We start from the raw sequence: 26,097 nt of genomic DNA, 5'->3' as shown, positions 1-26,097 counted from the left end.
AAGCACGGAGTTCGAATTTTAGCAGGTGCCGGTTGTGCCGGGTGTCGTCGTACATCTAGACATTGTACAGACACTATACATCTCTATGTTATGACCACGAGTTTCAACATTGGTTCTGTATTGCCTATGTCCATATCAGCTTTGAATGCTCTCGAAAACCTTCCAACGGACTTCACAAACACACATTCAACGATACAGATCCAGCAAGTACTCGAAGCTTTCGCGCACCTTGATTTTGTCTTGAAAGGCACCAAAATTCCGAACTCAAGGCTCTCGTATCTTTGCTTGCAGGAAGACATGTGGTTCTTAGATGTAGCACTTACTTCGACCGGCATCTGCTAAATTGAAACTGCGTGCTTCGCCTGCCAAATCTCTCCGAGATCGACCAACCTGGCTAGCGTCGCCACTCGACTCGTCCGTGGTTATATAAACCAGGCTGGTCTTGAGCCTACCCGTGTAGGGTTAGGACTTTGTGTAGCTCCTGTGCAGCACGTCGTGGCTTCTCTTCTCCGCCTACCAGGCTACACTCCAGCCAGCTCCAGCGCCGCTGTCTGCCGCAACCTGCCGCCTTTCAGATGTCTTTTTCTGCTACAGACTCCGGTGAGCTCTAGTGGCTTAGGTCCTTAGATGCATACGCCTGCAATGAAGACAAGTCCGGCGGGAAAGCCGGTCATGAGTAGAGGGGAATAAACATCACCCAGTCGTCATGACACCTTCTGCCAATGGCGAGCAAGAGTACCGCATCTCCAACACCTGCTGCCATGCACATATAGATTCCCGCACTTTCGTGGACGTGGATGCCCGCACTGACGCGGATGCCCGCAGCGACACAGATGCTTGCACTTATACTCACGCGAATGCCTTCTTACTACTTAGACAACTGCACAAGACCGCCCACAAAGTCAAGTACAAAGGCAACATTAACTATGACTGAATTCTAGCCCATTTTTCTACAAATTCCAGTATGTCTTCATCAGTTACTCCGCGCCTGACGAGAATGAGTACTTGAGTGACCTAGTTTGGTGACCTCGAAGCTCGCATTTTACTAACACATCGGGGTTGTCGATATTTATGAGACATATATCTACAATATACAAGTACGAAACGGTTGATCCCGCGGAAGCAATTCGTGTGACTCTCCTGTCTGTGCTCCTGTGCTCGTGCTGAGCTCCACCTGTCATCTAAATTGGTCTAGCGCCATGTGCGCTTGACGTCTATCGATCGTTGTCTTCAAAGCTCGCATTGTACTAACACATCGGAGTTATCGATATTTAGGGGACATATATATTGTACAAAATACAAAGAATTTAAACAGCTAGCTGAGCAAACAGGTAGAACCAGAAAAGTTGCATTCCATCGGCATTTCTCCAAAAAAAATTCAAAAACGAGTACAATCTCCCGAGTTCTGGTCGTCTATGTTGTCAGAGACAAGAGATAACTGCTGCTTAATCTTACTCATATGTTCATTCAAACATCCCCATTGCCATCCAATAATCCAACCACTGTGCCGCGTCTGCCGAAGACAGTGGCTTTAGTTCCTTCATCGTTGGACTGACGCGTTCGGCTACGGCGGTGGCGAATAAATTCAAGCCACCCGCTTCGGAGTCCATCTTTCCAGACGCCCTGATCGCGCTGTCTGAATGAGCCATGGCACGGAAGAAGCTGAGAAGCTTGATAGCAGGCTGTAATTGAAGACTAGATGAGAAACGTTCTGGCCAGCTATCGAGATACACGTACGATGCGTTTCATGGTCTCTTCGTTCAAGTCTTTGGCACTCGATTCAAGCCTTTCGAACCACTCTGAGAATGGCACAAGAGGTAGCGGGTGACTTGTTACTTTACGCTCAACCAGGGCGTCCGCAATGGGCTGTATCAACGCTTTCCATGCAGTAGGTTTCGGATGCACCAGATTCACCACGATGGAAGGTTCTTCTTCCGCGAAAGCTACATCAAGAATAGCATTTGATATGGCGTGAGGAGGGATCCAAGACACAAACTAAAACGCGCATGTCACGAATGGATACCCTCAATAGTAATGCACTTACTCCTTGAGCTTCCGGAAGTGCGCCTAGACTTATACTTGATTTGATGAAGATCGGTACCCAGTTTGTCGTGGACCAAGCTCCTCGCGGGGGTCCTCCTGATACTTGTCCAATTCTGAACGATGTTGCCGGTAGCTCGCTATTGACGAGAATCTTAATGGAGATGGTATTCATAGAATTCATGCCCCCGAAGTAGCCTGTGACTTACCCTTTCCGAAACGTATTTGCTCGCGCCATAGCCAAGGCCCACTGCGACCCCTGCGTCGTATTCCACCTCTTCGGGGAATGGTCCTTTTGCTTGATCCCAACTTTGAGCAGATGAGATGGAGGATGCGAACAGGAGGCGTGGCTTTGGATGATGGGGAGAAGATAGTGCCAAGTCTATAAGATTCCTCATTCCCCGCACATAAGAGTCGAATGAAGAGAGCGCCAGATTGAAGTCAAGTCGCCAAGCGTTGTGAATGATGACAGTAACAGACGTGCGGATCTATGCTATCTTTAGTTAATTCGATGACACTGGAAATGATGCTAACCTTCTCATATAACTCTTTATCCAGACCTAGGTTATCGTGGGATGTATCAGTTTCCACATACACTAGTTTGTCTGACTGAAGCACGGAAATATCTAAACCGCGATCTTCGAACGCATCTTTCTGTCGCTTTTGTATGGATGTCCCCTTCGACGGGCGATTGAAGGCATATACCACAGACACGTTCTCGCGCTGGAGTAGATCTCCAAGCAGGTATGAGCCAAGACCACCCGTAGACCCGGTCAGGACAATCCCATGATTGCTTTGGCTACGCCCATTGACTAGAGTCTCTGTGACAGAGTTCCCTAACCCGACTGAATACTTCGCGATCATGTTCTCGATATCAGTCTTGGCGTCGACGGTAGTTGCACCACCCTGCTGCAATACTGCATTAATGACGCTTCTCGCGAGCTGGCGAATCGAAGGACTTGAAAATATGATGTTCTGGTCAATCCGCGATGCTGATGCCTGAAGGTCGCGATCTGAAGACGAACTGAGAGAGCCGATAATGCGGTTTTTGAGAAATGTCGCAGATAGACTAAATATACAAAGTAAGCAGAGCACTAGCCTTTGTTAGTTTCGACTCACCTGTCAAAGCCCTGAGTGAAAAGATCCGCATCAGGATCAACTTCCTTGTCGGCGTTCACAGCAGCAGCGTGGACCTTGAGCCATCCCTCGACGTCTTCCGCAGTCCAGCTTGTAGGTAGAGGTACATCAATACCTGCTCTAGCGCTGCCCTCTACCTTTTCATATCTGTCACCCATGAAGTCTAGTTGACAAAGTGACGGATAGATACTATGCTCACAGGGCATTAATCTCCTCCTCATACAACTTGACGCTTAGTTTCTTGTTGACGGTCCCTTTTGCAGCTCGAGGCATGGGCTTCTTACTGTGTGTCACAAGAATCATTTCTTTGAAGATCCTGCTGAAGGCAGGAGCCTCTTTATTCGCTTCCTCTATGTCCGGCCTTCAATAACATCTTTAGACTCAACAGTAGCTTGCGATCTTTTGGGGGGCTTACCACACTCGGTTCCTAAACTCAGCAAGTTGATTTTCGTCATCAACATCAATTTCAGACCCTGCTCGTGGCTCTACGAGGATCCCAACTTGATTGCGTCCACGGCCAAAGATGACGGCGCCGGCTACGTAGGGGTTAGCAGAGACAATGCTTTCCATGGGACCCGGTACTGTCTTCTCCCCGGACGAGAGTACCAAAACGTCGTCGATCCTTCCTACACTGTAAGGAAGATGTCAGAGAACATAAATAACGCAAATTTCAGTCGTACATCTTCCACAAACCCTCTATGGTCGGGTGCTTGATGAATAGATCTGAAGTAGCATAACCCTTGACGTCCGGAAGATTCTCTACTGATACTTGATGCGTCGGGGTTGTCTGCGAAAAAGCATTCAACGCGCGTTCAAAGATCAACTCGGAGACGCACCAAGATTTGACATTCATATGTGCCATCGTCCTGTGGAGCCCATCTGATCTTGGAATTTGGTCCAAATCGTAGCCAGTCCCAAAGCTTTTGATCGACCGAATGTCGGATGGAATAAGTGATGACACCAAATTCTGTAGCGCCGTAGCCAGAAGAAAGCTTGACCCCTGCATCCGCCAGACCATTTCCCGTCTTAGGCGCGAGAGGACCGCCACCATAGGCCTGCATTTTGTATCAGCACGAGTCATTCCTTGTTACAGCCTCAAAAACAAACTTACAACATATTCGAGGTTCTTCAGAACATCGACAGCACTCGGCGAAGACGCCCATTGTTCTAGAAAGGCAGGCACGACTATCAAAGCATTTGATTTCGTCTCGACTATAGTGTCCAGGATATTTTGCGAGTTGGGTAGTACAGGTGCCGCCAATGGATCGAGGAATGATGTAGGCGGGTAAATAGACACACTGCTCAGGGAGGCGATAGGGGTGACCAGCTGAAAATATACACCAAGGGTATGGAATGATGGTAAGGACGCAGCACAGATGCGAATAGGAGTGGGAAAGTTGATGAGGTCGAAAATAGATGCTAACGGCACTCTATCTTAGCGTTGTTCGCTATGCAGACTATTTTGCTGACTCACGCGTTATGCACCAGTGGGTGGCAGTCAAGTTAGTCACTGGAATGGGTTTTGGGAAGCCAGTGCTGCCAGAGGAGTGCAGAAAGAATAATACATCGTTCCAAGACGACGGCGAAGCTAGGGGAGAGTACGGGACAATAGCCTCGTTGGGAGTACCACTAACGAATGAGGGGTACAGGTGTTCCAGCGTCGGAATCTCGTCAATCTGTAGCGGACTCGTTTGAGTGGCAGACACAAGATCCGCTTCGACCCCGTCGATAAGGGAAGCGAGAGAGTGCCGCGTCGTGATTAAGCGACGGCACCTTGTCTTCTGCATCATACTCGTGACTGCTGGCACCGAATTCCGAGGGGACATGGGGAATGGCTTGAAATAACAGTAATCAGAAAGCGATTATTCAGAAAAACTATGTACACACAACTAGCCCAGCGAAGATGATACCCATGAACACTGTCTGGTAAAGAAGGGTGTCGGAGTTCGCGATGAGGGCGACGACTTGTTGATGTGCGCCTGCGGAGGCTGTCCTAATTGCCTGGGCAGCCCGATGACAAGCTCGATAGAAGTCTGAGTGAGAGATAGAGACCAGGTCATTGCTGTCAGGTTTGTGGTAGACAAAGAAAGGGACGTCCGGGTTATGTTGCGCATTGAACTCAAGCAATTGAGAGAAGGACAAAGATCTATCGAGGGGAGGGTGTTTGAGAGCGACCATGATTTGTATGATTGTAGATGATACGAGATATCGCGCACGAATAAGTAGTCATTTTCAAGCGGCATCTCGATCGAAGAAAGTTCCGCGAAATCGGATTTATTTGAACTTACTGGGAAAGCAAACGTGCCGCCTATTTCTAATATCTGGATCTACAGACGCGGGACCGCATCTAAATGCGGCAGCGTAGTTGATGTCGGAGAGGGCTTTCCTAATTGGTGTCTATGACTAAGACGTTAGGACCTTCAGGATGCGGGGCAGTGAGAAATTGTGCCATAATGGCCCATCACATGAGATGACGGTCTTGTTGGATTAGAGAGCACCGGCAACTCGGAGCTCGAGACTGACAAAGCGCGCTGCACGCTTTGTAATATTTCGGCTATGTAGAAACCCGACCTAACCGTGATAATAAACTGGATTACAGGTTTAATAGACAAAAAGTGAGGCTGACCGTCGATATTCAAGTTCTCGTCTAACGAGCATGATAGGCTGCAATGCTTACTAAGATTCACTTGGCTTTGGAATGAGCGTTGTTTTTGGAACTCCGCTCACGCAAATGAATTTGATTTCGTACTTGTTTAGATCAGGCCCATAAGGAGGGTGTAAACACGCAAGCGTCTTACCGCAATCCAGACTGCGAGACACAGTGCAGAGTATTCACGTAGCAGTGTATTTTGCGCATGCAGTGACAAGTGTCGGAAAGAATGAGTTCCTTTGAGCCCCGTTTTCATCCACCCCCCTAAAGCATTTCACGGTATCATGGTCCACTCCGTCGATAGCCAGGAATAAAACATCAGGATCTTTCCGGTTTGTTGACAGATGGCATGTGTACATCATCGCTTCACCCGAATAAAGACGGAGTTTGGAAGAGATTGGGTTGACCTTTTACGCAGTAGACGCTACACTACCGAGTCATCTCCGCGCAGAAGCTCAGAAGCTGCACGTACGTACGAGCGCGTTTATCAACCTTATAGTGCCTTTTACGATCTTCCCCATCCTGGCCCGCACTTATAGTTCTTGTTGGCGACAAGAATATTTACATGGTACGAGTCCCGGAGGATTAACCCCGGGACACTTTACGAGTCCCTTTTTCCTTTCTTGATCCTTATCGACTCCGACATCTTATATCATCGCGTGTACCAAGTCGCTTCTCGACCTTTTGTACTCAATCTCTTCCTCGTACGCAGTCTAGCTCCCTATATAGTCCTCAGAGCCTCAAGCTTTACGTACACTGAAAAGTTAATCTAAAAGTAAGTACAAAATCTCATAAAACTGCTCGATTGAATTGGAAGGAGTAAGAAAAGTCGGGTCAGACAGGCAACCTAATGGCGCCTGGTAGACATAGAAACAAGGTACAAACGTGATAGCTAGTACTCCACTTCAAGATGTAATCAACAGAGGAAAAGTTGAGAAATACCATAAGAAAGGTATCCATCAAGAAGACAACCTCTTCTACATGATCTCCTCCAGCTTATACCTTCCAAAGGTAGCGTGGAATTTGAAATACCCATTGAAAAATCCGACATAGGCGTCGTATGCCTCAGGATGCGGTCTCAAGAATTCGAGAATGCCGTGATGTAGTTGTACAGTTTTCTCGATGAGTTTCTGGAGAGCGTCCTGTTTGCTAAGACCACGAGAGGCTGCCATGAGCGACAAGTAGTTTGCGGTATCGCCTTGGATCTCCTCTTTGTAGTATGACAATATATCACTGAATCATGGCAGGTTAGAAAGGTTGACAGAAAATCATCGATGCAAGTAGTTACTTTGCGTAGTTTACTATCATGGCTACATCCATTATACATTGAACGTATTCCCGAGGCGGGAGTGTGGAAGGGAAAACGAAGTATGCGTACGCATAGTCCACGCCTGATAGCATCCTAGCATACTCAGGGTATGAGGGAGCCTGCGACGAGATCTGTTCACACAAAGGGTTAAAGATTGAAGCTCTTTATTAAAGAAATACCATACCGGCATATCTTTGGTTTAATTGTCAAGTAACATGGAAGACACGAAGTCGAGCGCGGACGTGACGATCAAATTTGACGCCGGTGCAGAATAGTGGCAAGCGACCTCCCGCAAGAGCTCGTCAAGCGCATTCAAAACCGGATGCCCCTGCGGCTGGCAGTTCGCGAACAGCTCGTTGAAACGGTACAGGTGCACTAGATTTTCTCCGCTGATCATTATGTCGTCCATACAGGTGCATACGGCGGTGAAGAGGCAGATCCACATCTTGGTTGGACGGTCCGGGAGGTGGCCGTAAGCGTTAGACGTTATAGCCACGCCAACAGACATGTATGGGAGGATGGTGTCCATCGGATAGCCTCGTTTGGTGGCCTCCTGGCAGCATTCGGAGTACCACGTCTCGTCAAGCGGGACATTCTTATATTGCAACCCGCAACGCTGAAGAAATTCAGCGATGGACTGGCGGATGTTTGCTAGAACCTATATTCGACATCAACATCGGAACATGGAAGGTTATCAAAACACAAGCACGTACTTCGCCATCGAGGGTGGATGTGGACAGGCTGTTCATCGTGATTGTGAAAACTTGTAGAGAGATTGAATATTGGAGAGAGAATGGGTTGCATGTACCCTGTACTTATACTAGTAGTCTATGGTCCATGACGTATGTCGATTCATCAACGAAGGAGAGTCTTGTATGCTATACAGGACCATCCCCGAGCTGGCACCCACATGACTGTAGAGCAATCGCCACACAACGTTGATCTTGTGCAGATCACGTTGCAACTACATGACCAGAGACTTCGCGCTCGATATAATCCCTTCGGAGGCAATATCATATAACCAGATCAGATGCCATCAGATAGGCTGCTAATGAAGCGGCAAATGTGGTCCTCTCGAAGCGGCAACGCAATGGGTCTGAGTCTCTGAGAGGCTAGAGTGTGTCCGGGTACCAGAGCACCTCTTCCCTGGTATGTAGCAGTGTACGATCTTCACATCATGATGAACGTCGCGGAATGTTTGTGGTCTTGTCGGGGGTTCCGGTTATTCCTGATTCGTTTACGTTCAACCACAGCGATCTCAACTAAAACTCCGACACTTGAGCTTGATCACTGTAAGGTAATCATTGCAACCGAAAAAGCCCTTGGCAAACCGAGATTGTGTCCGACCTACCTCCACTAACGTTGGGATCGCAATTGCCATGAAATGAGCCATCTCTACAAGCACCTTCGAATCCACCAAGTATTCGGAGCAAACACAGACGTTGGAAAGACTATCATCACTACTGCTCTTATTCGGGCTTCGGCGCTCAACAGCAACCGCGTTTTTTATCTTAAGCCGGTGAGTACTGGTGCACCGCAAGATGCGGATGATGAGTGCGTGTTTTTCATCGCGTAGAACGCGTCGCTGAATATTGTTCTTTATATGCTAGACATATAAAACGCCATGCGGGGCCCCAAAAGCATCTAGTGGACGCTCATTGCTTGTTCCGCTATGGAGACCCCGTTAGTCCGCATCTTGCTGTTAAGATGGCTTCTGAGACTCAAGGTGGACTCAAAGTGCGTGGTTGTTGATGTGTCTTGTGATGAGCTGATGTTGGAGCTTGGGACAACTTGAAGGTTTCTGTACCCTCGGATGAAACGTTTGTTGGGTCTGTTGCGGAGCATATCAGAAAGCGGGCTAGGGTTGCGAGTGGGCCGGGTCATATGTATGTAGAGACTGCTGGCGGTGAGCACTACTTCAATACATTTTGATACTTCCTGCTAACTGATTTGCTCAGGCGTCCACAGCCCAACGCTCTCCGGAACAACCCAACTAGACACCTACCGCCCCCTTTTCCTCCCCACCATACTAATCGGAGACTCCAGACTCGGCGGCATATCATCAACTATCTCATCATTCGAGTCCCTCCTCCTCCGTGGATACATCATAGATGCGATCCTCTTATTCCGGGACGAATACTACAGGAATTATGAATACCTAACGCAGTATTTTGCAGAACGAGGGACGCATGTCACTGCTCTTGACCCTCCTCCCCCACGTCTCGACTATATAGAGAATGTTGCGAATACAGAGAAATACTACTCGGATCTTGTCCCAGACACCCTTAAAGGCGATATTTTCACTGCACTGGAACATCTAGACCAGTGTCACGCCAGACGCATCGAAGAACTAGACTCAATGCCCCGTCGTACGCTCGACGCGATCTGGTGGCCATTCGTACAGCACGGGTTGGTCAAGACCGAGAAGGACGTTTCGGTCATCGACAGCGCGTGGTCAGATTTCTTTAGCATTTATGATGCTTCTTCCGGGAAAACTTCACCTTCGCAACCAAAATCGCTATTGCAACCTCAACTGGACGGGTCCGCTTCATGGTGGACGCAAGCTGTCGGACATGCTCATCCGACGCTGGCACTTGCTGCTGCAAACGCGGCAGGACGTTATGGCCATATCATGTTCCCGCAGGCGACTCATACTCCTGCTCTAAAGCTTGCTGAACGCCTCCTTCAAGGACCAGGCAAAGGCTGGGCTTCTCGTGTATTTTTCTCAGATAACGGATCTACCGGGATGGAGGTTGCGCTTAAAATGGCTTTACGATCGTTCATCGTCAGCTCTGGACTCGAGTTGAGTTCACCGGAGAAGAAGAATTTGAGGGTTGTTGGACTAAAGGGGAGTTATCATGGAGATACGATCGGGGCTATGGATGCTTGCGAGGAGGGGGTCTATACTTGTGAATGGCATGAAGCGAAGGGTTATTGGTTTGAGCCACCGACTGTGTCCATTCGGCAAGGCCGAGTCACTATTTCCCTTCCACCTGCTCTGTCGTCTCTCACCAGTGATCAGCGGACAATCGAAAGATTTGAAACACTCTCTCATGTTTATGACGTCGAGCAACGTCTCGAATCTCCGCTAGCAAAACACTACAGGCAATACCTAAATAAACGCATGCGTAACCTCCAGGCAGACGACACCCGAAAACTCGCAGCTCTAATCATCGAACCCATCGTGATGGGCGCAGGAGGGATGATATTCGTGGATCCATTGTTCCAACGAATCATGGTCGACGTCGTCCGCGACCCCGCCATATTTCCTACACTTCTCCCAGTCATATTCGACGAAGTCTTTATGGGGCTATACCGCCTAGGATTCGAAAGCGCAGGGCCTCTACTCGGTGTCAACCCTGACATCTCAGTAAATGCCAAGATTCTCACCGGCGGTGTGTTGCCTTTGGCAGTGACGCTCGCGTCCGACCGTATCTTTTCGGCGTTCAAGAGTGAGAGCAAAGTGGACGCGTTGCTGCATGGACATAGTTATACGGCACATGCTGTTGGATGTCAGGTTGCGAATGCCACACTTGATTTGGTTGGTAGGTTGGTGGAGAGTGATCTGTGGGTGGGGGCAATCAGCAAATGGACGCCTGAAGGAGCGTTGGCGACAAAAGTGTGGAGTTTCTGGGATCCGGAGTTCATCACCTCGATATCTTGTCTGGATATTGTTGATGAAGCAATGGCATTGGGAACCGTGCTTGCTATCAAGTTCAAGGATGATGATGCAGGTAATGTCGATCCTATTACATTTTATTGTTTAGATTGCTTATGTGACTTGGTGGCGCAGGTTATGCATCGCATTCCGCTCAGACTCTCCTACAGAGCTTGCGATTGCCATTGGATGATGGATCTACGTCCGCAGCTCCTGGGGGTGCGCCTTTTGGGGTGCATTATAGGACGCTGGGTAACGTGGCGTATTTCATGAGTAGTTTGAATACTCCACGTGCGACTATCGAGGCATTGGAGGATCGGTTGTGGAGGCTTGTGTCCAGTGTGCAGCGTTCGTAGCTTCAAGTTGATACATACTCTCCCTATATAGCTAGCCAGATCTACCGTATAGTCTTGATTATGGTGATGTATATGTGGCATTCCACAATAGTGAATTATGTACAGGCTTGAAGCAGTTATGATGGCCCATACTTACGATACACCGTACACGACTGGCAGCGTGTACGTGATAGCTGGCTGATATGACTCGGTAAGTTCTTAGAACTATAAATTTTGATCATAAAAAGTTATTGTACCTTTCCATCTTCTCTCCAATCAAAATGGCCTCCATCGCATCTCGTTCAGCCTCAGCCCTCCGTGCTGCTGCTCGCCGTGCACCTCGTGCCGGCACAAAAAATGCAGCGAAGCCTGCACAGACTGCGTCCTACTCGTTGCTTGCTCACCAGGGCTTGACAAGCAGCTCGCGCAGACCCACTCCGCAGGTGAATTTTTATTCACATTATGACTGAATAAGCTCTGACACCCAAGTATTGTAGGCTGCTCGAGGCGTGAAGACGCTCAACTTTGCTGGTACCGAGGAGGTTGTGTACGAGCGGGGTGACTGGCCTCTGGCGAAGCTCCAGGACTACTTCAAGAATGATACCCTCGCTCTTATCGGCTATGGTTCTCAAGGTCATGGTCAAGGCTTGAACGCTCGCGACAACGGCCTCAATGTTATCGTTGGTGTCCGTAAAGACGGCGAAAGCTGGCGGCAGGCTATAGAGGATGGCTGGGTATGTTCATGTCGACGTGTCAGGCCTGCAGGCATCTCATAACACATCGATGTATCATTAGGTTCCCGGAGAAACGCTTTTCCCCATCGAGGAAGCTATCAACCAGGGCACGATTATCATGAACCTTCTCTCTGATGCTGCACAATCACAGACGTGGCCTACCATTGCACCTCTGATCACCAAGGGCAAGACCCTCTACTTCTCGCACGGTTTCTCTATCGTATACAAGGAAGACACAAAGGTTATACCCCCTAAGGATGTTGATGTTATATTAGTCGCACCCAAAGGATCTGGCCGTACCGTACGCACCCTCTTCAAAGAGGGTCGTGGAATCAACTCTAGTGTGGCCGTCTTCCAGGACGTCACTGGTAAGGCCATGGAGAAGGCCGTTGCCATTGGTGTCGCTGTCGGGTCAGGGTACATGTACGAAACCTCCTTCGAGAAGGAGGTTTACTCCGATCTCTATGGTGAACGTGGTGTGCTCATGGGTGCTATCCGTAAGTGTTCACACATTACAAATTATTATCAGCTGATCATCTATCAGAGGGTCTGTTCTGCGCGCAGTACAAGGTGCTCCGTGCCAATGGCCACTCCCCTTCGGAAGCCTTCAATGAGACCGTCGAGGAGGCCACTCAATCCCTGTACCCTCTGATTGGACAGAAGGGGTAAGCGTATGTTTTGTCGTCGCGTGTCGTTTCCCTCATGGTTTGTAGCATGGACTACATGTACAACGCCTGCTCCACAACCGCTCGTCGCGGTGCGCTCGATTGGGCGCCCATCTTTGAGAAGACCAACACGCCTATCTTTGAGCAGTTGTACGAGAGCGTGCGGAACGGCACAGAGACCCGCAAGTCTCTCGAATTTAACGGCCGCTCGACCTACCGCCAAGATCTTGCCAAAGAGCTGAAGGAGATCGACGACCAGGAGATTTGGCGTGCAGGCAAGGTTGTGCGGTCACTGCGTCCCGATTACAAGCCTGAATAGATGAGCTTATGATTGGATCGGAGGTGCTTTGACTCGACTTGCTTGTCTATTTTGTTACCAAAAGCGCCAAAGCGGTGCACACCATGTAGGATAGCACAATGTACGGCAATGTACGGACATAACTCTTGAACAAATGTTATGACCGACCCTCGAGATATTTCAGGCTTCGTGCGGCGTTAAGTATATCGATTTTCGCGCTCCTGAATATGATATATCGTAGACACATTCTGTCAAAGAGTCGTGCTATTCTGGTTCGGGGGGCGACAAGTCACGACAGTCGGTGGGTGTCTATTCCGTTCGGCTGCTAATACTTACCACCGATATCGTTATCCAGAAATTGGTGGGTCTCTGAAAGGTGGACGCAAGTGAAGGTTAAATCGCGAGAGTACCTGGCGTAAATAACTACCCAGCGAGGAATCCAAGAGATGATGGTGTATCGTGTATTCCGGAGAGTAACGTCGGATGGAGAGGACGAGACAACGGTGGACATACAACTCATTCCTCACGTGATAGACCTTTGAACAACCAGCAAGTCTAAAAGAATTGTTCAGTCGAGAATAGTGATTCTCGATTGAAGTGTTCAGAGATTGAAATAGATTGAAGAAGGGTACACGTCGAATGCACGGATTGTCGTAGGACTCATAACGAGTAGTCACATTGTCGGTGGCATAAAGGGAAAAAGCATTGCATAATCATTGGTCTGCATTCTATAGGAAATTAGCTTAGCGGTAAAAGTAACAGGCATGTATAATCACAAGAGTAGAACTGTAGAAGTGGCCCGTGTTTTGGTATATAAATATGTAACAGCCCACATGGAAGACATACTACGCCATTTATTACAACGAGAGAGCTGAGTGAAAAAAAGGTTGAGCACTGTAGCATGGGTAGCATCATTGAAAAGACTCACTCAAGGCCCAAGAACGTAAATGGGTCTTCGTAATATCAGCACTCGCGTCCATCGCGAAACGGTACGATTCGAAAGCTTCTCCAAGCCTGCCAGCCCCAAGGAGCGCACGTATCAGTCTCTCGTTGGAAGTTGGCCACAACGCCGCGATGTCCCATCCAAAGAGCTGCAAAAACGCGCAGTTGAGGATCGGTGAGTTTTCGGTGACGTCATATTCAACGTACCACAGTGAAGGCCTCCAAGGCAGTAGGAACGAGAGATTTAGCCAAGACAGCGCTAGCGTCCACAGCGGCACTGAAGTGCTCAACCGCCTCATTATGACGCGCGCCATGGAAGGCAATAATTCCTAGTTGGAGTCGCAGACTCGCCTGATGCACGAAGCGCAGACCCACCAGTCAGCGGACGAGCACAAGCGTGATTGCGAACAGGAGACTCACCACTACTATACCACAAGCGATGGGATCGGCAGAAGGATCAGCAGCCAGCTGGTTCACACGCAGCATTGCCTCTTCGTGTCTATTAGCATTGAAGAGCGCAATAGCCTGAAACACGGTGAGGCGCGGAGTATGCAAGATAAACAAATCAACGTGCCTTGATCAAGTAAAGGAAAATAGTGATATCTGTATTTCCCTGTGTAAACGTGAATGCCAAGTCAAAGGCTGTCCTCGCGTCATCGAGGCGCTGCTTTCCGCAGAGAGCGATACCCTTGGCGATATAGCCAGCGATCGATGCCCTTATGACAAGGGACTACAAGAACATCGAAGTCAGCAGGTTTTGAGTTAGGGCATGATGGGTCGTTGTTACCTTGGTCGCATCATGAAGCGCATTGTCCCAGTCGAGTTTGCGTGCCAGAATGAAAGAGCGATTGGCATAGGAGGCGAAGTTCTTGGCGTCGGTGGCAATCTCTAGAGTAAGAATCCTTTCAGCGGTAGACAAATCCCCTCTGATTGATGCAGAACGGGTGGTGTTGGTGATAGCAAGGAGCTCAGCCATGGCGATCCCTAGTGTCTGCCGCGTAAAAAAGTTTGAGTGACGCCGTACAAGTAAAAAATGAAATCATACCTTTGAAACAACCCGCTTGACCTTTGACTGAGACTTGTTAGCATATTGTTCTGCCTCGGACAGGTATTGCTCAGCCTTGAAGGCAGGCTGCTCGAACTTGGTGATAGGTTGCTCGGCCTCCAGAACAGACTGCGAGTGGACAGTCGTCAAAGACGATTGCTGAGACCTGGAATCCAAGCTTGCGGTCGTCGAAACCGACTGCTGAATCCTGGAATCGGAGCTTCCAGCCGTCAAAACAGGCTGCAGAGACTTGGAATAGAGACTTCCGGTGACCGGATTAGATACTACGAGCGTCTGCGTGAAAAAGCTTTGAATAGCGCCATACAAGTAAAGGACGGAATCATACCTGCCCGGCATTTAAAACAGATTGATCAAACTTTGTAACAGATGTTGCTGCCCCGGACAGAGATTGCTGGGAGTTGAAAAGAGACTGTTCGGCATGGGAAATTTGAGATTGTTCGGTGCAGACAGATTCAGATGACCGCTCATTCGCAACAGACTGTTGGACCTTGGTAATCGTAGGCTGTTCTGCCTTCAAAACAGACTGCGAGTGGACAGTGGTCAAAGACGATTGCTGAGAATTGGAATTGGAGCTTTGAGAAATTTGAGATTGTTCGGTGTGGACAGATTCAGATGACCGCCCATTCGCAACAGACTGTTGAACCTTGGTAATCGTAGGCTGTTCTGCCTTCAAAACAGACTGCGAGTGGTCAGTGGTCAAAGACGATTGCTGAGAATTGGAATTGGAGCTTTGAGAAATTTGAGATTGTTCGGTGTGGACAGATTCAGATGACCGCCCATTCGCAACAGACTGTTGAACCTTGGTAATCGTAGGCTGTCCTGCCTTCAAAACAGACTGCGAGTGGTCAGTGGTCAAAGACGATTGCTGGGGATTGAAATTGGAGCTTGCGTTCGTCGAACCCGACTGCTGAAACTTGGAATCGGAGTTTCCAACTGTAACGGTCAAAACAGGCTGCAGAGACTTGGAATCGGAACTTGCGGTGGTCAAAACTGACCGCTGAAGCTTGGAATCGGAGCTTCCAGATGTCAAAACTGACTGCAGAGACTTAGAATCGGCGCTTGAGGTCCTCAAAACTGACTGCTGTAACTTGGAATCGGAGCTTGTAGCCGTCAAAACAGGCTGCAGAGTGGAATGGGGACTTGTAGTCACTGACTCGGTGACTACGAGTGTCTGCGTGAAAAAAGATTTGAATGACGCCATACAAGTAAAGGATGAAATCGTACCTGCCCGGCATTTAAAACAGACTGATCCGACTTGGTGACAGATGCTGCTGCCCTGGACAGAGACTGTTCGGCATGGGAAATCTGAGATTGTTCAGTGCGGACGGATGTTGCTGCCCTGGACAGAGATTGCTGGGAGTTGAAAAGAGACTGCTCAGCATGGGAAATTTGAGATTGTTCGGTGTGGACAGATTTAGATGACCGTCCATTCGCAACAGACTGTTGAACCTTGGTAATCGTCTGCTCGACTGTGGTGATAGGCTGTGCAGCATTCGAAACTGACTGCAGCTGGACAGTCGTCAAAGACGATTGCTGCAGGTGAGAGTTGGAAACGGGGGTTCCTACAGTAATAGTAGACTCTTGAACCTTGTATTCAGTGGCTGGAACCTTTTTGATCAAAAGACGCGAATTAGATGGCGAATGTTCACTAATGAGCAAGAAATTACCGTTGTCACGACTTCCTTCAAGTAAAAGTCGGGAGTGTCTAGTACTGGCAAAGTGCCCGCGGGTGCCGTCCATACCGAGACTTTCTTATCATAACCTCCACTAAGGATGTGTGCGCCATACGCGGAGAAGGCTGCGCAAATGACAGAAGAACTGTGCTGGAAAATGGCAATGGTTTGTTTATCGGAGAGCTGCCAGAGACGAACAGAGTTGTCGCTAGAGGCGGAAACTGCGTGCGTGCCAGCAGAATGAACGGCGATGGAATTGATTTTGTACGTATGGCCCGTCCATGGTTCACCAACCTGCGTCCAGCTCGATGTCTCCCACTCCCTAATGCTGGGATCATGATCATCTCCTCCTGAAAGAAGGCGCTTGGCATCAGGAGACCAGGCGAGTGACAAAGTACCGCGACTGTGACCCTTCAACGTTGTTTGGAGTTTGCCGTCGGCGTAAATTTGGATGTCTTGATCTGTTGCCACTGCAAGTGCATGTACGCCGGACCGCGCATACCTAACACAACGGACAGTATCACCGCATGCATAATATCCAGCTTGCTCCCAAGTTTTGGTGTTCCAAAACTTGATCGTTTGATCGTTGCGTGCCGCCGACGCGGTAACGACGAATGCATTGTCGGGCGAAAAGTCCAAGGAGCGGACTCCACCGCCGTGGGCCTTGGAAACTCTGGTGAGAGACTCCCCGGTTTTTGCCTGCCAGGCGATGAGCTCGCCGTTCTCGTCACCAGTCGCTATCAATTTCCCGTCTCTCGATACCGCCAATCCCATCACATCACCGGTGTGCCCCCCCAACCGCTTCAACACTTTACCTGTCTTCAAGTCCCAGAGACGGACCATCCTGTCCTCGGAGGAGGTTACCATCAGTTCGCTATTGGGAATATCTGCGGCTGCATAGATCGTCTGTGTGCGATCTTCGAACACCCAAGTGGGGTTGACGATAGGAGTGAGATGTGCCATCTTACTAGAGGTTGTTGGTGTTGAAAACTGGTGAGTGAACTTGGTGGAATGATTCTGGATGTAGCTGAAGTGATGTGTACACTGCACGTTTCACTGTAGGTTTTATACTGCTTCACCAGACGCTAGACATACATGAAGCTCGTATTCTTACGGGTACCTTGCTTGCCACATCCCAGGTACATAGGAACATAATACCGCATGCCTCCCCGAATAACGCGTGCCTCCCCGAATAACGCATGCCTCCCCGAATAACGCTCTAGACAATCATCCGCCCGGTGACATGTGAACTTCGGCTCCCTGCAATTTTTTTTCGGGAGATTCGAGATCTGCGCTGCAGGTGTGTATCTTATGTGCAGATTTCTATGTGATTAACTGTTCTAACTCTGCTATCATTGGTGGGCCATTTCGAGGTCGGTCACGGGTAAACTGCGATTCCATCATGACGGCAGGATCGAACGTTTTTCGAGCGGTGCCGCATCTGGCTTGTTGCTAGAGCTCCAGTGATCATGCTGAGAGAAAAATAATTTGATACGACTCGGAGCACTTCTCGATCCGAGTTCCCTGACCGCTAACTACAACCAGGCTGGCGTCGAACAAGTGCGAGTACCTCGCCTTAACACAAAATTTACGGTCACTCTTGATTGTATCATCTTCGTACATCATTCCTCCTGATTCAGACTTGTAGTATGCGCGTGTGTTTCAAGTAAGCACGACAATGGCAACGGGCTCACTATGCAATATAACAAACATTCCCTCAAGCAAAGACTCGGAACACATTAAAATATAAAAATGCCTTCCCCTGAACCTGCAAGGCCTTCACGGTGCCCTTTCCGCACCTTTCCCACAAATCGAGGCAACTGCAGAACGTCCGCTTTCCCGCACCGATCGCAGACGCCCCTTCATCAATGCAGTGCTCGTTGTCTCCTCACTGGCTCCGCTGAACGTTTGATTGAGTAAGTGTTTGACAACTTAAAGTCAGCAGTGCGATGACAAATGAATTGTCGAGTTCACGCCAGAATCCAGTCTTTTGGCTTTACATAATTCAAATCGGCCCAGACCAGTAAAATAAGACGCACTAATCCCATTTTTACGTTTCATGTTCGTTGGGAATGCAGTTGCGCCTTCTACCAGGGCAAGATGAAGAACGGTGTTACCCTGAAATGTTTCCGCGCGGTCATAGCAGACATACCATTACTCGGGGAACCCTAAATTATCAGATTTTCTCGGAGCTCTGTATTGGTTTTCTCATGGAGGTTGGATAGTTGCGAGGCTTCTCAAATCTCGTATGTACGCTTGCAAATTTGCAAGTGTTCTACTAACTCTGCTATCATCATGATGGGCCTTTTCGAAGTCAGTCATGGGTAAACTGTAAACTGCAATTCCGAGTTGGGATCCGGGCTGACTGCCGCTTGCAGCCATCCAGACTCCACGACATTCTGGAAGATGATCGTAATACGCTTATTGAACTTCCATTACCCAGAGGTACATTCATCAGCAAAAGGCCTTGAAATTTCGCTTGTCAAAAAGAAGTTTGATGCTTACGGTGAGCTTACGACCTGGTGATCGGAGCAACGTGATTGGTGGAACAGATTTTTCTGTAGTTACACTGTAAATATCTCGATGCTGAACTACTAGTCTAGGGTTTGTGCTATTCACAAACCCTAGACTTGGGCCACTCATAATTAGCTGCTAGTGACGCTCATAAAGCTTCGCAGAGATTAATGCACGAATTCAAAACTATATGTGCTGCTATTGTGAGCTACTGATACTATGCGAACTCCGTACTCAATGTGTGATAACTGTCCTTATCCGCAAAATTGTTCAGAAAAAAGCGGTCATAACTTTCCAAACAAATGGCTGAAGAAATCTTTTCGTCCACCTTTTGGCCATATTCTGGGATCAACTCGACAGTGTGTGTTACACTTGTCAATGGAACCACACCACCACATCTGTGTTTGCCGTGTTGGTCTTCCACATACGAGCGTTCTACTGTCCACATCGCGAGTTCAGGCCGGTCATTGGGACTGGCGACAAAGTCGTAGTACTGAATATAGAGCAGCGGATGGGATAGATATGATGGCAAAACTAGGTCAGAAGCACGTGGAAGAGTCGGTTGAAAAATAAGTCGAACTTGTGCGATACGACTTACTGAACATAATCTCGTTAGTGCTGGAACATAAAAACAAAAATGACATACTGGTTTGGCCATCGTCGCCTGTGACGTCGACGAGGACATTATCACAGTTTCCGAGGGGAAATCCGCTATCTGGTGGATACGCCTGGATCACTCTGCTGGGCATGATCAGCTGTGGCCGGAAGGCCGAATGAAGCTGTAATCGAAATTTTTTCCATGCATGAAAGCGTCCATATTTGTGGTCCCAGCGGGTATGCTCGCCGGTGGAAAGAGAAAAACATTTGATGAACTGAGAGAGTGCATGATCAAAATCAATGAGCGAATATATGGTATGAATGTCGGTGGGCGACAAAGATTTGAAATCTGGTGTCGACGTCAGATGGAAGGCAGTGAGTGCATCTCCGGAAAGAATGCCCTTGAGGAAATGGTTACGAACTGGCCGAGGTCCGTGAACAGAGTGCGATTCATCAGGGAGAACACGAGAAACCCAGGAGAGCGCTGGATTGACGGTTGTCACCGCCTCATCCTCAGTGCATATCACATTGACAAGTGATGCATGATGAGAACGGAACAGTGCGTACAAATTAAACAGCTCTATTGACTCCTGGCGGTTGAGAATCCGTACAGACTGTTCCACGAAGTCGTTGACTCGTCGATTTGTTCGTACAAAGAGATCCTTGCAGTGAGTAATGAGCAAGCGCTCCGTCATATCCGCCGAAAACTGCATCAAAGTGCCCAGTCTCTCGACTGTGCCTCTGAAGCTTTGGAGCAACTCGAGTTTAGGAATAAAGAAATCTTCCTTAACACCTTTCTTCCCCCTCCGAGCCTGGGCCTCGATGACAGCGTGCTTGAATGTATGAAAGTCTGAAAGGGACTGCATCATTGACGACAAGGTTTCTGCAGAATGAATCGGATTTTGGGCAAGATAAATGAAGTCAACGAGGGCACGGATTGCGCGAATGAAGTTAGGTGGAGCAACACCTGCAATCGAAGCAACAATGGTGCGTTGAATATCTCGATGCTCACGACCTGTCATCTGGTTGACGTGCGTGATACCTTTGGTGAAGTGGCGTGTTCCCACCCGCTTATGCTGATTCATGTAGCGAGCATCGAGTTCGGATTTTCCTACTACCTCCTTGATCCAGGTGAGCGGATGGTCAGCAAAAAATTTGATGCAGGTGTGCAAGATCTCGCCAGCGAGAAAGACAGACGGACATGCGTAGATCCAGTCACGCCAATATGGCATGTGGACTCCAGATAGATGGACAGCTTTGGCTGCCTTCTGGAATTTGTCGAGATCCCAAACATCAATTGTTTGGGAGATCTCACAGATAAGTTGTAGCGTGTGTTGCCCAGTACGAGGAGGGTAGAGAACCCCATCACCAAAATTTTCTTGTGACGCCATTGTTAAAGGAGATGCACTTTTACTAACCGCAGCGATCATGCAAGCCTCTGGCAGGTCACATACGTGAGCGACGAGTGGCGTATAGACATAACGAATAAATCTGGAAGGATCAGGCATAAAGCAGCCTGTCTTGGCTGCCTGTTTAAGGTTGGCGCAGACAAGGTCAACGCACTTATGCCACAGCCGCGCCTGAAGAATGGTTTGATAATCGGGATGCACGCGAAACTTAGCGACGGGCATGTAAGCGATACAGCGCCAAGCTCGGAGTGTGGCCTTGGAGCGAACTTCTGAATCAAGGTTACCGATGGTGATGAAGATGGGGTGCATCTCGAGTCCCCCAGTGGTCCTCGTCACGGGAGTTTTGTCGGACCCTAAAATGATCGGTACTTGTGTAGCACCTAATGGGAGACAGTCCTACACGGAATCAATCTTTGAGTAGTCGACTAAGCAGGGCAAACTTACCTGAATTTTCCATGCTAAATCAGCGCTCATATAATCTCCATACTCGCGCTGATTCCCAACATGAACTACGTGGGGCTGAAAGGTAATATTATTGGTGAAAACTGGGTCACTGAAAAGTTGTTTGACGACTTCCAGAGCATCGCGCCAAATGAGCTGAATGGGATGGACAGTCTTGTAGCCTGTAAACTCTAGTTTTGAAACTTTCCACTCTGCAAGACAGGGTAGTGCGTCCATCCAATCTAGAAGTTGATCTTTTGAGGTGAAAGATGGTTTTGGGCGAGTGCTAAACTGTGAAAGAGTCAGACTTGTCGAATAGTGCTTAGAGTCTCCTACCCATTTCAACTTCAAGAACTTGTCAATTTGAGTCTGATTCAGGTTTTGAATCAAGAAACTAGCTAATTCCCACTCCCCCTCGTCATGGAAAGGATAATAAGTGTTTATCTCCCGCCGATAATTATATTGATCGTCCTGCAACCTGTCATATAGGTTTTTACCGATACCAAAGACGTATCCAGAGCGAGGATGACAATGGCCAGTGGTATTAGATGGCGGACCTCGCAACCCAGGGGGAACGGCTGATTGTTGTGAACGTGCTTTGTGCGGCCAGCAGGTAGACTGTGAATTGAGATGCAGAACGACTGCTTCGATCGAAGGGAACTCCCTATTGCAATTGGGACACAGCCTGGTAAAGGTATGCATACTAAAGCTAAAGTCAAAGCAACTTAATGGATAATACGCACATTTACTTGGGCAATGGGTCAGCGTTGGAGTCTAGTCTTTCAAACTCCGCTGTGTTGCTTGCTGACATTGCCAGTGTATTCACAGGGTATTGGTGTATTCACTGTACTATTATCAGCCTGCATTGAAGGCTAGAGAGACACTGTCTTGCCGACATTGATATTTGTTCATGTCACCCTCACTTCCACCTTCATCTCCGACTCGACCCAGCAGTCCCGGCAACTGCCTCCCTCCATCAAGCAGTCCCCCATCCTCTCCTCTATCGGGATCTTCTTCAGCTCCTGGGTCGCCTCTTTTTGATTCTTTCCATCTCTCAGAGAGTTCTCCTGATACCAGACATTCTGACCTATGTGCTTCCCTCAAAGGTATCTCCTCAGCGGAGAAGACACCTCCGCCCGTGACTCCGGCTTCTGCTACTGAGGGATCAAACAGCTTATTTTATAATCCACCCGCATCTCCAGATCTTTCTCGCAGTGCTCGACGTCAGTTTATACGTGACAGAATGAGCAGGAAGTTTGTACCATACCCCCCGGACCCAGCTCCACTCGAGGTTCGTTTTGCAGCGCGTCTTATGGGGCGGGAACGCAGACCTTATGTATCCAGCGAATCTCTTCTCAAGGTATTATTATTCTATCCAGTTCCATCCAAACAACTCATTTATATTTTATAAAGCATGCTGGATACTTAGAGAATGGCCTTGCGCAAATGCATCCTTCAACTCTGTACAAAGGATACCAGGCACAGCTTGCAGCTCGTGAGACTGCGCGTCAGCGCATGCTGGCGACTGCGTGGGAAATCGAGGAAACTGAACGCTTCATCATATTCCTCAATGCCATACATGCCGACAATGAAGACCGGCTCAAACTCACAGACGACCAGTTACACGCCTTTAGGAACCTCTTTTCTGAGCGTGACTGCGTAGATGCCGATGATGACCGAGACTATCTTCAAGCGGTCTATGAAGATGAATGCGAAATTCTTAAGATTGTCGCATCCCAAGCTGAGCATGTGGCAAAGGTCTTAGGCTCACGTGTCAGCAAGGCTTTCCAACATGGGGTTGGAGCATCCAGATCGTCTTCGTTGCAACCTGGGTTTGTTGGTGATGACAGTGTCGATAAGGCATCTGTAGAATCCGGGGCCGATGGTTCCGGATCCCCCACTGCCGGCGGGGTTCCTGATGACGACGACAACCCTATATATCTGGGAACCCCTGATAACCTTGGAATTCATCCCAAAGCGTCTTGCGTGGCCACCGCAATGTGACTTCTTATCGTGGTAAGTCGATTCATGTGTCTGATTATTACTCCACACTGATTGATTGATAAGGAATGTTGTAATACACGCGACACCCTTTCATCATAGCCTTCTTCCAGACCGTGTTAGTTTGTCATATGCACACCGTTTTTTACCTCCTCGCCCCTTCTTTCCCCGCTTCTTTGACCTCACGGTCACAAGTACATCAAGTCACAAGCTGTATAGTTTGTTTGCATTCGCGTATCTCCGTTTGTATTAGAATTGTAATTGATATGCCCTTTGCCCTCCCCCAAGTGATTCTACCTTGATGAGTACCCAACGTCGTGCGCCGCGCAAAGGTAAAACCACAATTCCAAAACCTCCTCGAGGATCTGGTCTCAACCCTTCCCATGCGCCTGCGGACACGCAGATCAATATTCCCGACGAACAACCGCGGCCTCCGGAAATGTCTAACTTCGATCCACATCAGCGACAGCACGCCTTTGGTACATATAATCAGTGAGTCTTCCCATCTCTTTTGTCGCGGACTCAGACTCAAAATAACAATAGGCCGAGTCCCGGCTACTCAAATCCTGGAGATAGTAGCTCAGGTGCCGGGTACACCAACTCGCTCTTAGGCGCCGGGTACACCAACTCGCTCTCTAATGCCGGGTACACCAACTCGCTCTCTAACGCTGGGTACACCAACTCTCTCTCTAGCGCCGGGTACACCAACTCTCTCTCTAGCGCCGGCTACACCAACTCTCTCTCTAGTGCCGGCTACACTAACTCTCTCTCTAGCGCCGGCTACACCAACTCTCTCTCTGCTGCCGGCTATAGCGCCCAGTCCTCCTCCCAGTCCTTGTCTGGCGCTCAATCCCCAAGGGCTGGTCCCTCAAACATCAACTACAATGTTCCATCACTCGCGTCACGTACGTATTGTTTCTTTTCATTGTAAATCATTTTCTAACAAACACACCATGTTCAGCACCGAGCTCCCACCTTATCGGGCCCATACCTCATTGGTTGGGCGGTGATGCCGACGCCGCACGCGCACTGACACACAATCCCATACTGGACGAAATACCGGTATCCAACGTGATACATGTGAGTACTTAATGTTATATATCTTACTACACGTTTTAATGATAACAGACTTTGGGTCCGGTGCGCTCTATCGAAAGACGCCGACGCTCCCGACGTATGCCCTCAACGCCGTCGTTGGCGCCTTATTCGGCGCCCCCATGCCCGACGCGTACCCCAAATCCCAGCCCGCCTCCATCCCCAACGCGCACTCCAAATCCTGGCCCGTCCTCGGCTACAACGTCGAGTGACGTTGTCATCCAGGTCAAGGTCAGTGCGGCGGACCGCGAGCAAGTCTACAGCCGCTCGCGAGACCTTATCAAGGGCACCATCTTCACGCCTGATGCAATCGCATCAAAATCTGAGGACCAGAGTCGCCTCGTCAGGGATATGATCAAAGCATCAGCGCCTTCCATTCCGAGCCTTCGCGGTAAGTTCAATGAAGACTCTTTTAGCTTATACTGAATGAATAGTAGGGCTAAATCGATGGCCATCGACGCCGAAAGATGTGCCGACGATTTGGCGGGGAGTGGTCCTAGTGCGTTCGACGATGATGACGATTGCGCGACAAAACGTGGTGATGGCATACGACCTGCTCCCCGAACACGATTCCAACATCCCGCCAGATCAATTTCGTGTCGATCGAGTAGCTAGTCTTGTGCGAGACAAGGCCTATATGCACAAACATTCATTTTCTCAAGTATGTTTATTTTTTGTTTCGAAATCAAGATCTAACTAAGGCTTAGGACGGGACGGTGATCATTCACAACAAATGCCAGAATAAATTCATATTCACCCTGCTCATCAAACTCATCTGGCTCTCGAATCACGGACTTCACGCGCTACTCGGCAACCACCAATCACCTCGTGAGGCACTGCATCATGCGTACTGCCTTGCATGTTCAATAACGGAGCATGCATTATTGGAACAAGGCCAACTAATATTCACGAAGCAGAAGTTCTCGCCGACTGAGAACAAGACGATATTCGATAGCGTTAATTTTTTTCTAAATTCTCTCAGTGAGGAGGAGAAGGCAAGTCTTGATAGATGGAAAGACCATCTGATTGTTTGTGGGAGGTCGCAACAGGGGTCTACTGCCATTCTTTCCGATTTCGACTTGACTATTGAAACGTAGAATTTGGACTATAGTTCGCAGTTTTAGCATAGTTCATAGTTTTTGTGTTAGATTCCCACAAATTTCGTGATTCTACCTACAATAAATTATTAAAATGCATACCGGAGTGCTTCAAACAGTCAGATATTAGTATTACGAACGCCAAACGTATACCGGAGTACTTAAAACAGTCATTACGGATGCCTGACCTGACTATACCATATCCGAGAAGTTTCAGACATGTTTTAAACTCGGTTCGAACACGGACCCTCTCTTAGATGTTCCTCGCTTGCTTTTGCTGCGTCTTTCACCCTTTTCGCATCAGCGAGGTCCGGATCCGTTGTACTCCCGGTGCGACAACCCTGCAGTTGCAAGGAGTATGTCACTCAAAATTACCTGTGTCATACAGAACCTCCCTTAAGCAGACTACACATTCGTGGTTGAACCGCACGCTCCG

General features: G+C 48.7%; 7 protein-coding genes across 7 annotated transcripts; 3 read left to right on the top strand and 4 right to left on the bottom strand.

Annotated features, from left to right (window-relative positions):
* Positions 1–1,198: 1,198 nt before the first annotated feature.
* F5891DRAFT_685334 (putative aminoadipate reductase) lies at positions 1,199–5,823 on the bottom strand. Its single transcript, XM_041372788.1, has 14 exons — positions 5,804–5,823; positions 5,065–5,748; positions 4,652–5,012; positions 4,289–4,596; positions 4,014–4,232; positions 3,858–3,964; positions 3,593–3,808; positions 3,377–3,538; positions 3,160–3,324; positions 2,575–3,109; positions 2,250–2,528; positions 2,045–2,194; positions 1,738–1,995; positions 1,199–1,682 (listed from the first exon to the last, which is right to left on the bottom strand). The coding sequence occupies exons 2-14, from the start codon at positions 5,353–5,355 to the stop codon at positions 1,464–1,466; spliced, it is 3,270 nt and encodes a 1,089-aa protein (XP_041230907.1). The 5' UTR covers positions 5,356–5,748; positions 5,804–5,823; the 3' UTR covers positions 1,199–1,463.
* Positions 5,824–6,585: 762 nt separating this feature from the next.
* F5891DRAFT_1170387 (isoprenoid synthase domain-containing protein) lies at positions 6,586–7,885 on the bottom strand (the record flags this gene model as incomplete). The annotated part of the gene is made up of 4 exons (XM_041365506.1): positions 6,586–7,060; positions 7,116–7,267; positions 7,363–7,794; positions 7,850–7,885. The coding sequence occupies 4 exons, from the start codon at positions 7,883–7,885 to the stop codon at positions 6,805–6,807; spliced, it is 876 nt and encodes a 291-aa protein (XP_041230906.1). The 3' UTR covers positions 6,586–6,804.
* A 515-nt stretch (positions 7,886–8,400) lies between these two features.
* Positions 8,401–11,241, top strand: F5891DRAFT_685266 (pyridoxal phosphate-dependent transferase). Its single transcript, XM_041372786.1, has 5 exons — positions 8,401–8,690; positions 8,747–8,873; positions 8,934–9,042; positions 9,095–10,870; positions 10,930–11,241. Exons 1-5 carry the CDS (start codon positions 8,521–8,523, stop codon positions 11,148–11,150), a joined length of 2,403 nt encoding a protein of 800 aa, XP_041230905.1. The 5' UTR covers positions 8,401–8,520; the 3' UTR covers positions 11,151–11,241.
* F5891DRAFT_685286 (uncharacterized protein) lies at positions 11,241–12,915 on the top strand. Its single transcript, XM_041372787.1, has 5 exons — positions 11,241–11,572; positions 11,627–11,863; positions 11,925–12,360; positions 12,408–12,528; positions 12,577–12,915. Exons 1-5 carry the CDS (start codon positions 11,411–11,413, stop codon positions 12,845–12,847), a joined length of 1,227 nt encoding a protein of 408 aa, XP_041230904.1. The 5' UTR covers positions 11,241–11,410; the 3' UTR covers positions 12,848–12,915.
* Positions 12,916–13,737: 822 nt separating this feature from the next.
* On the bottom strand, positions 13,738–16,035 carry F5891DRAFT_976280 (uncharacterized protein; the record flags this gene model as incomplete). The annotated part of the gene is made up of 7 exons (XM_041376593.1): positions 13,738–13,917; positions 13,976–14,119; positions 14,189–14,267; positions 14,392–14,498; positions 14,556–14,759; positions 14,814–15,107; positions 15,160–16,035. 7 exons carry the CDS (start codon positions 16,033–16,035, stop codon positions 13,738–13,740), a joined length of 1,884 nt encoding a protein of 627 aa, XP_041230903.1.
* A 3,203-nt stretch (positions 16,036–19,238) lies between these two features.
* Positions 19,239–22,170, bottom strand: F5891DRAFT_943560 (uncharacterized protein; the record flags this gene model as incomplete). Its single annotated transcript, XM_041374490.1, has 5 exons — positions 19,239–19,618; positions 19,668–20,928; positions 21,037–21,423; positions 21,472–21,759; positions 21,805–22,170. The coding sequence occupies 5 exons, from the start codon at positions 22,168–22,170 to the stop codon at positions 19,239–19,241; spliced, it is 2,682 nt and encodes an 893-aa protein (XP_041230902.1).
* Positions 22,171–22,914: 744 nt separating this feature from the next.
* F5891DRAFT_976278 (uncharacterized protein) lies at positions 22,915–25,661 on the top strand (the record flags this gene model as incomplete). The annotated part of the gene is made up of 7 exons (XM_041376592.1): positions 22,915–23,468; positions 23,758–23,961; positions 24,013–24,374; positions 24,431–24,549; positions 24,598–24,955; positions 25,002–25,225; positions 25,272–25,661. 7 exons carry the CDS (start codon positions 22,915–22,917, stop codon positions 25,659–25,661), a joined length of 2,211 nt encoding a protein of 736 aa, XP_041230901.1.
* Positions 25,662–26,097: the final 436 nt, after the last annotated feature.

Source organism: Suillus fuscotomentosus (genome assembly GCF_016647785.1).
Source record: "Suillus fuscotomentosus strain FC203 chromosome Unknown F5891scaffold_7, whole genome shotgun sequence".
In the NCBI taxonomy this organism is placed as follows: Eukaryota; Fungi; Basidiomycota; class Agaricomycetes; order Boletales; family Suillaceae; genus Suillus; species Suillus fuscotomentosus.
Note: the sequence above shows the minus strand (reverse complement) of the source record. Positions and strands in the feature narration are given on the sequence as shown.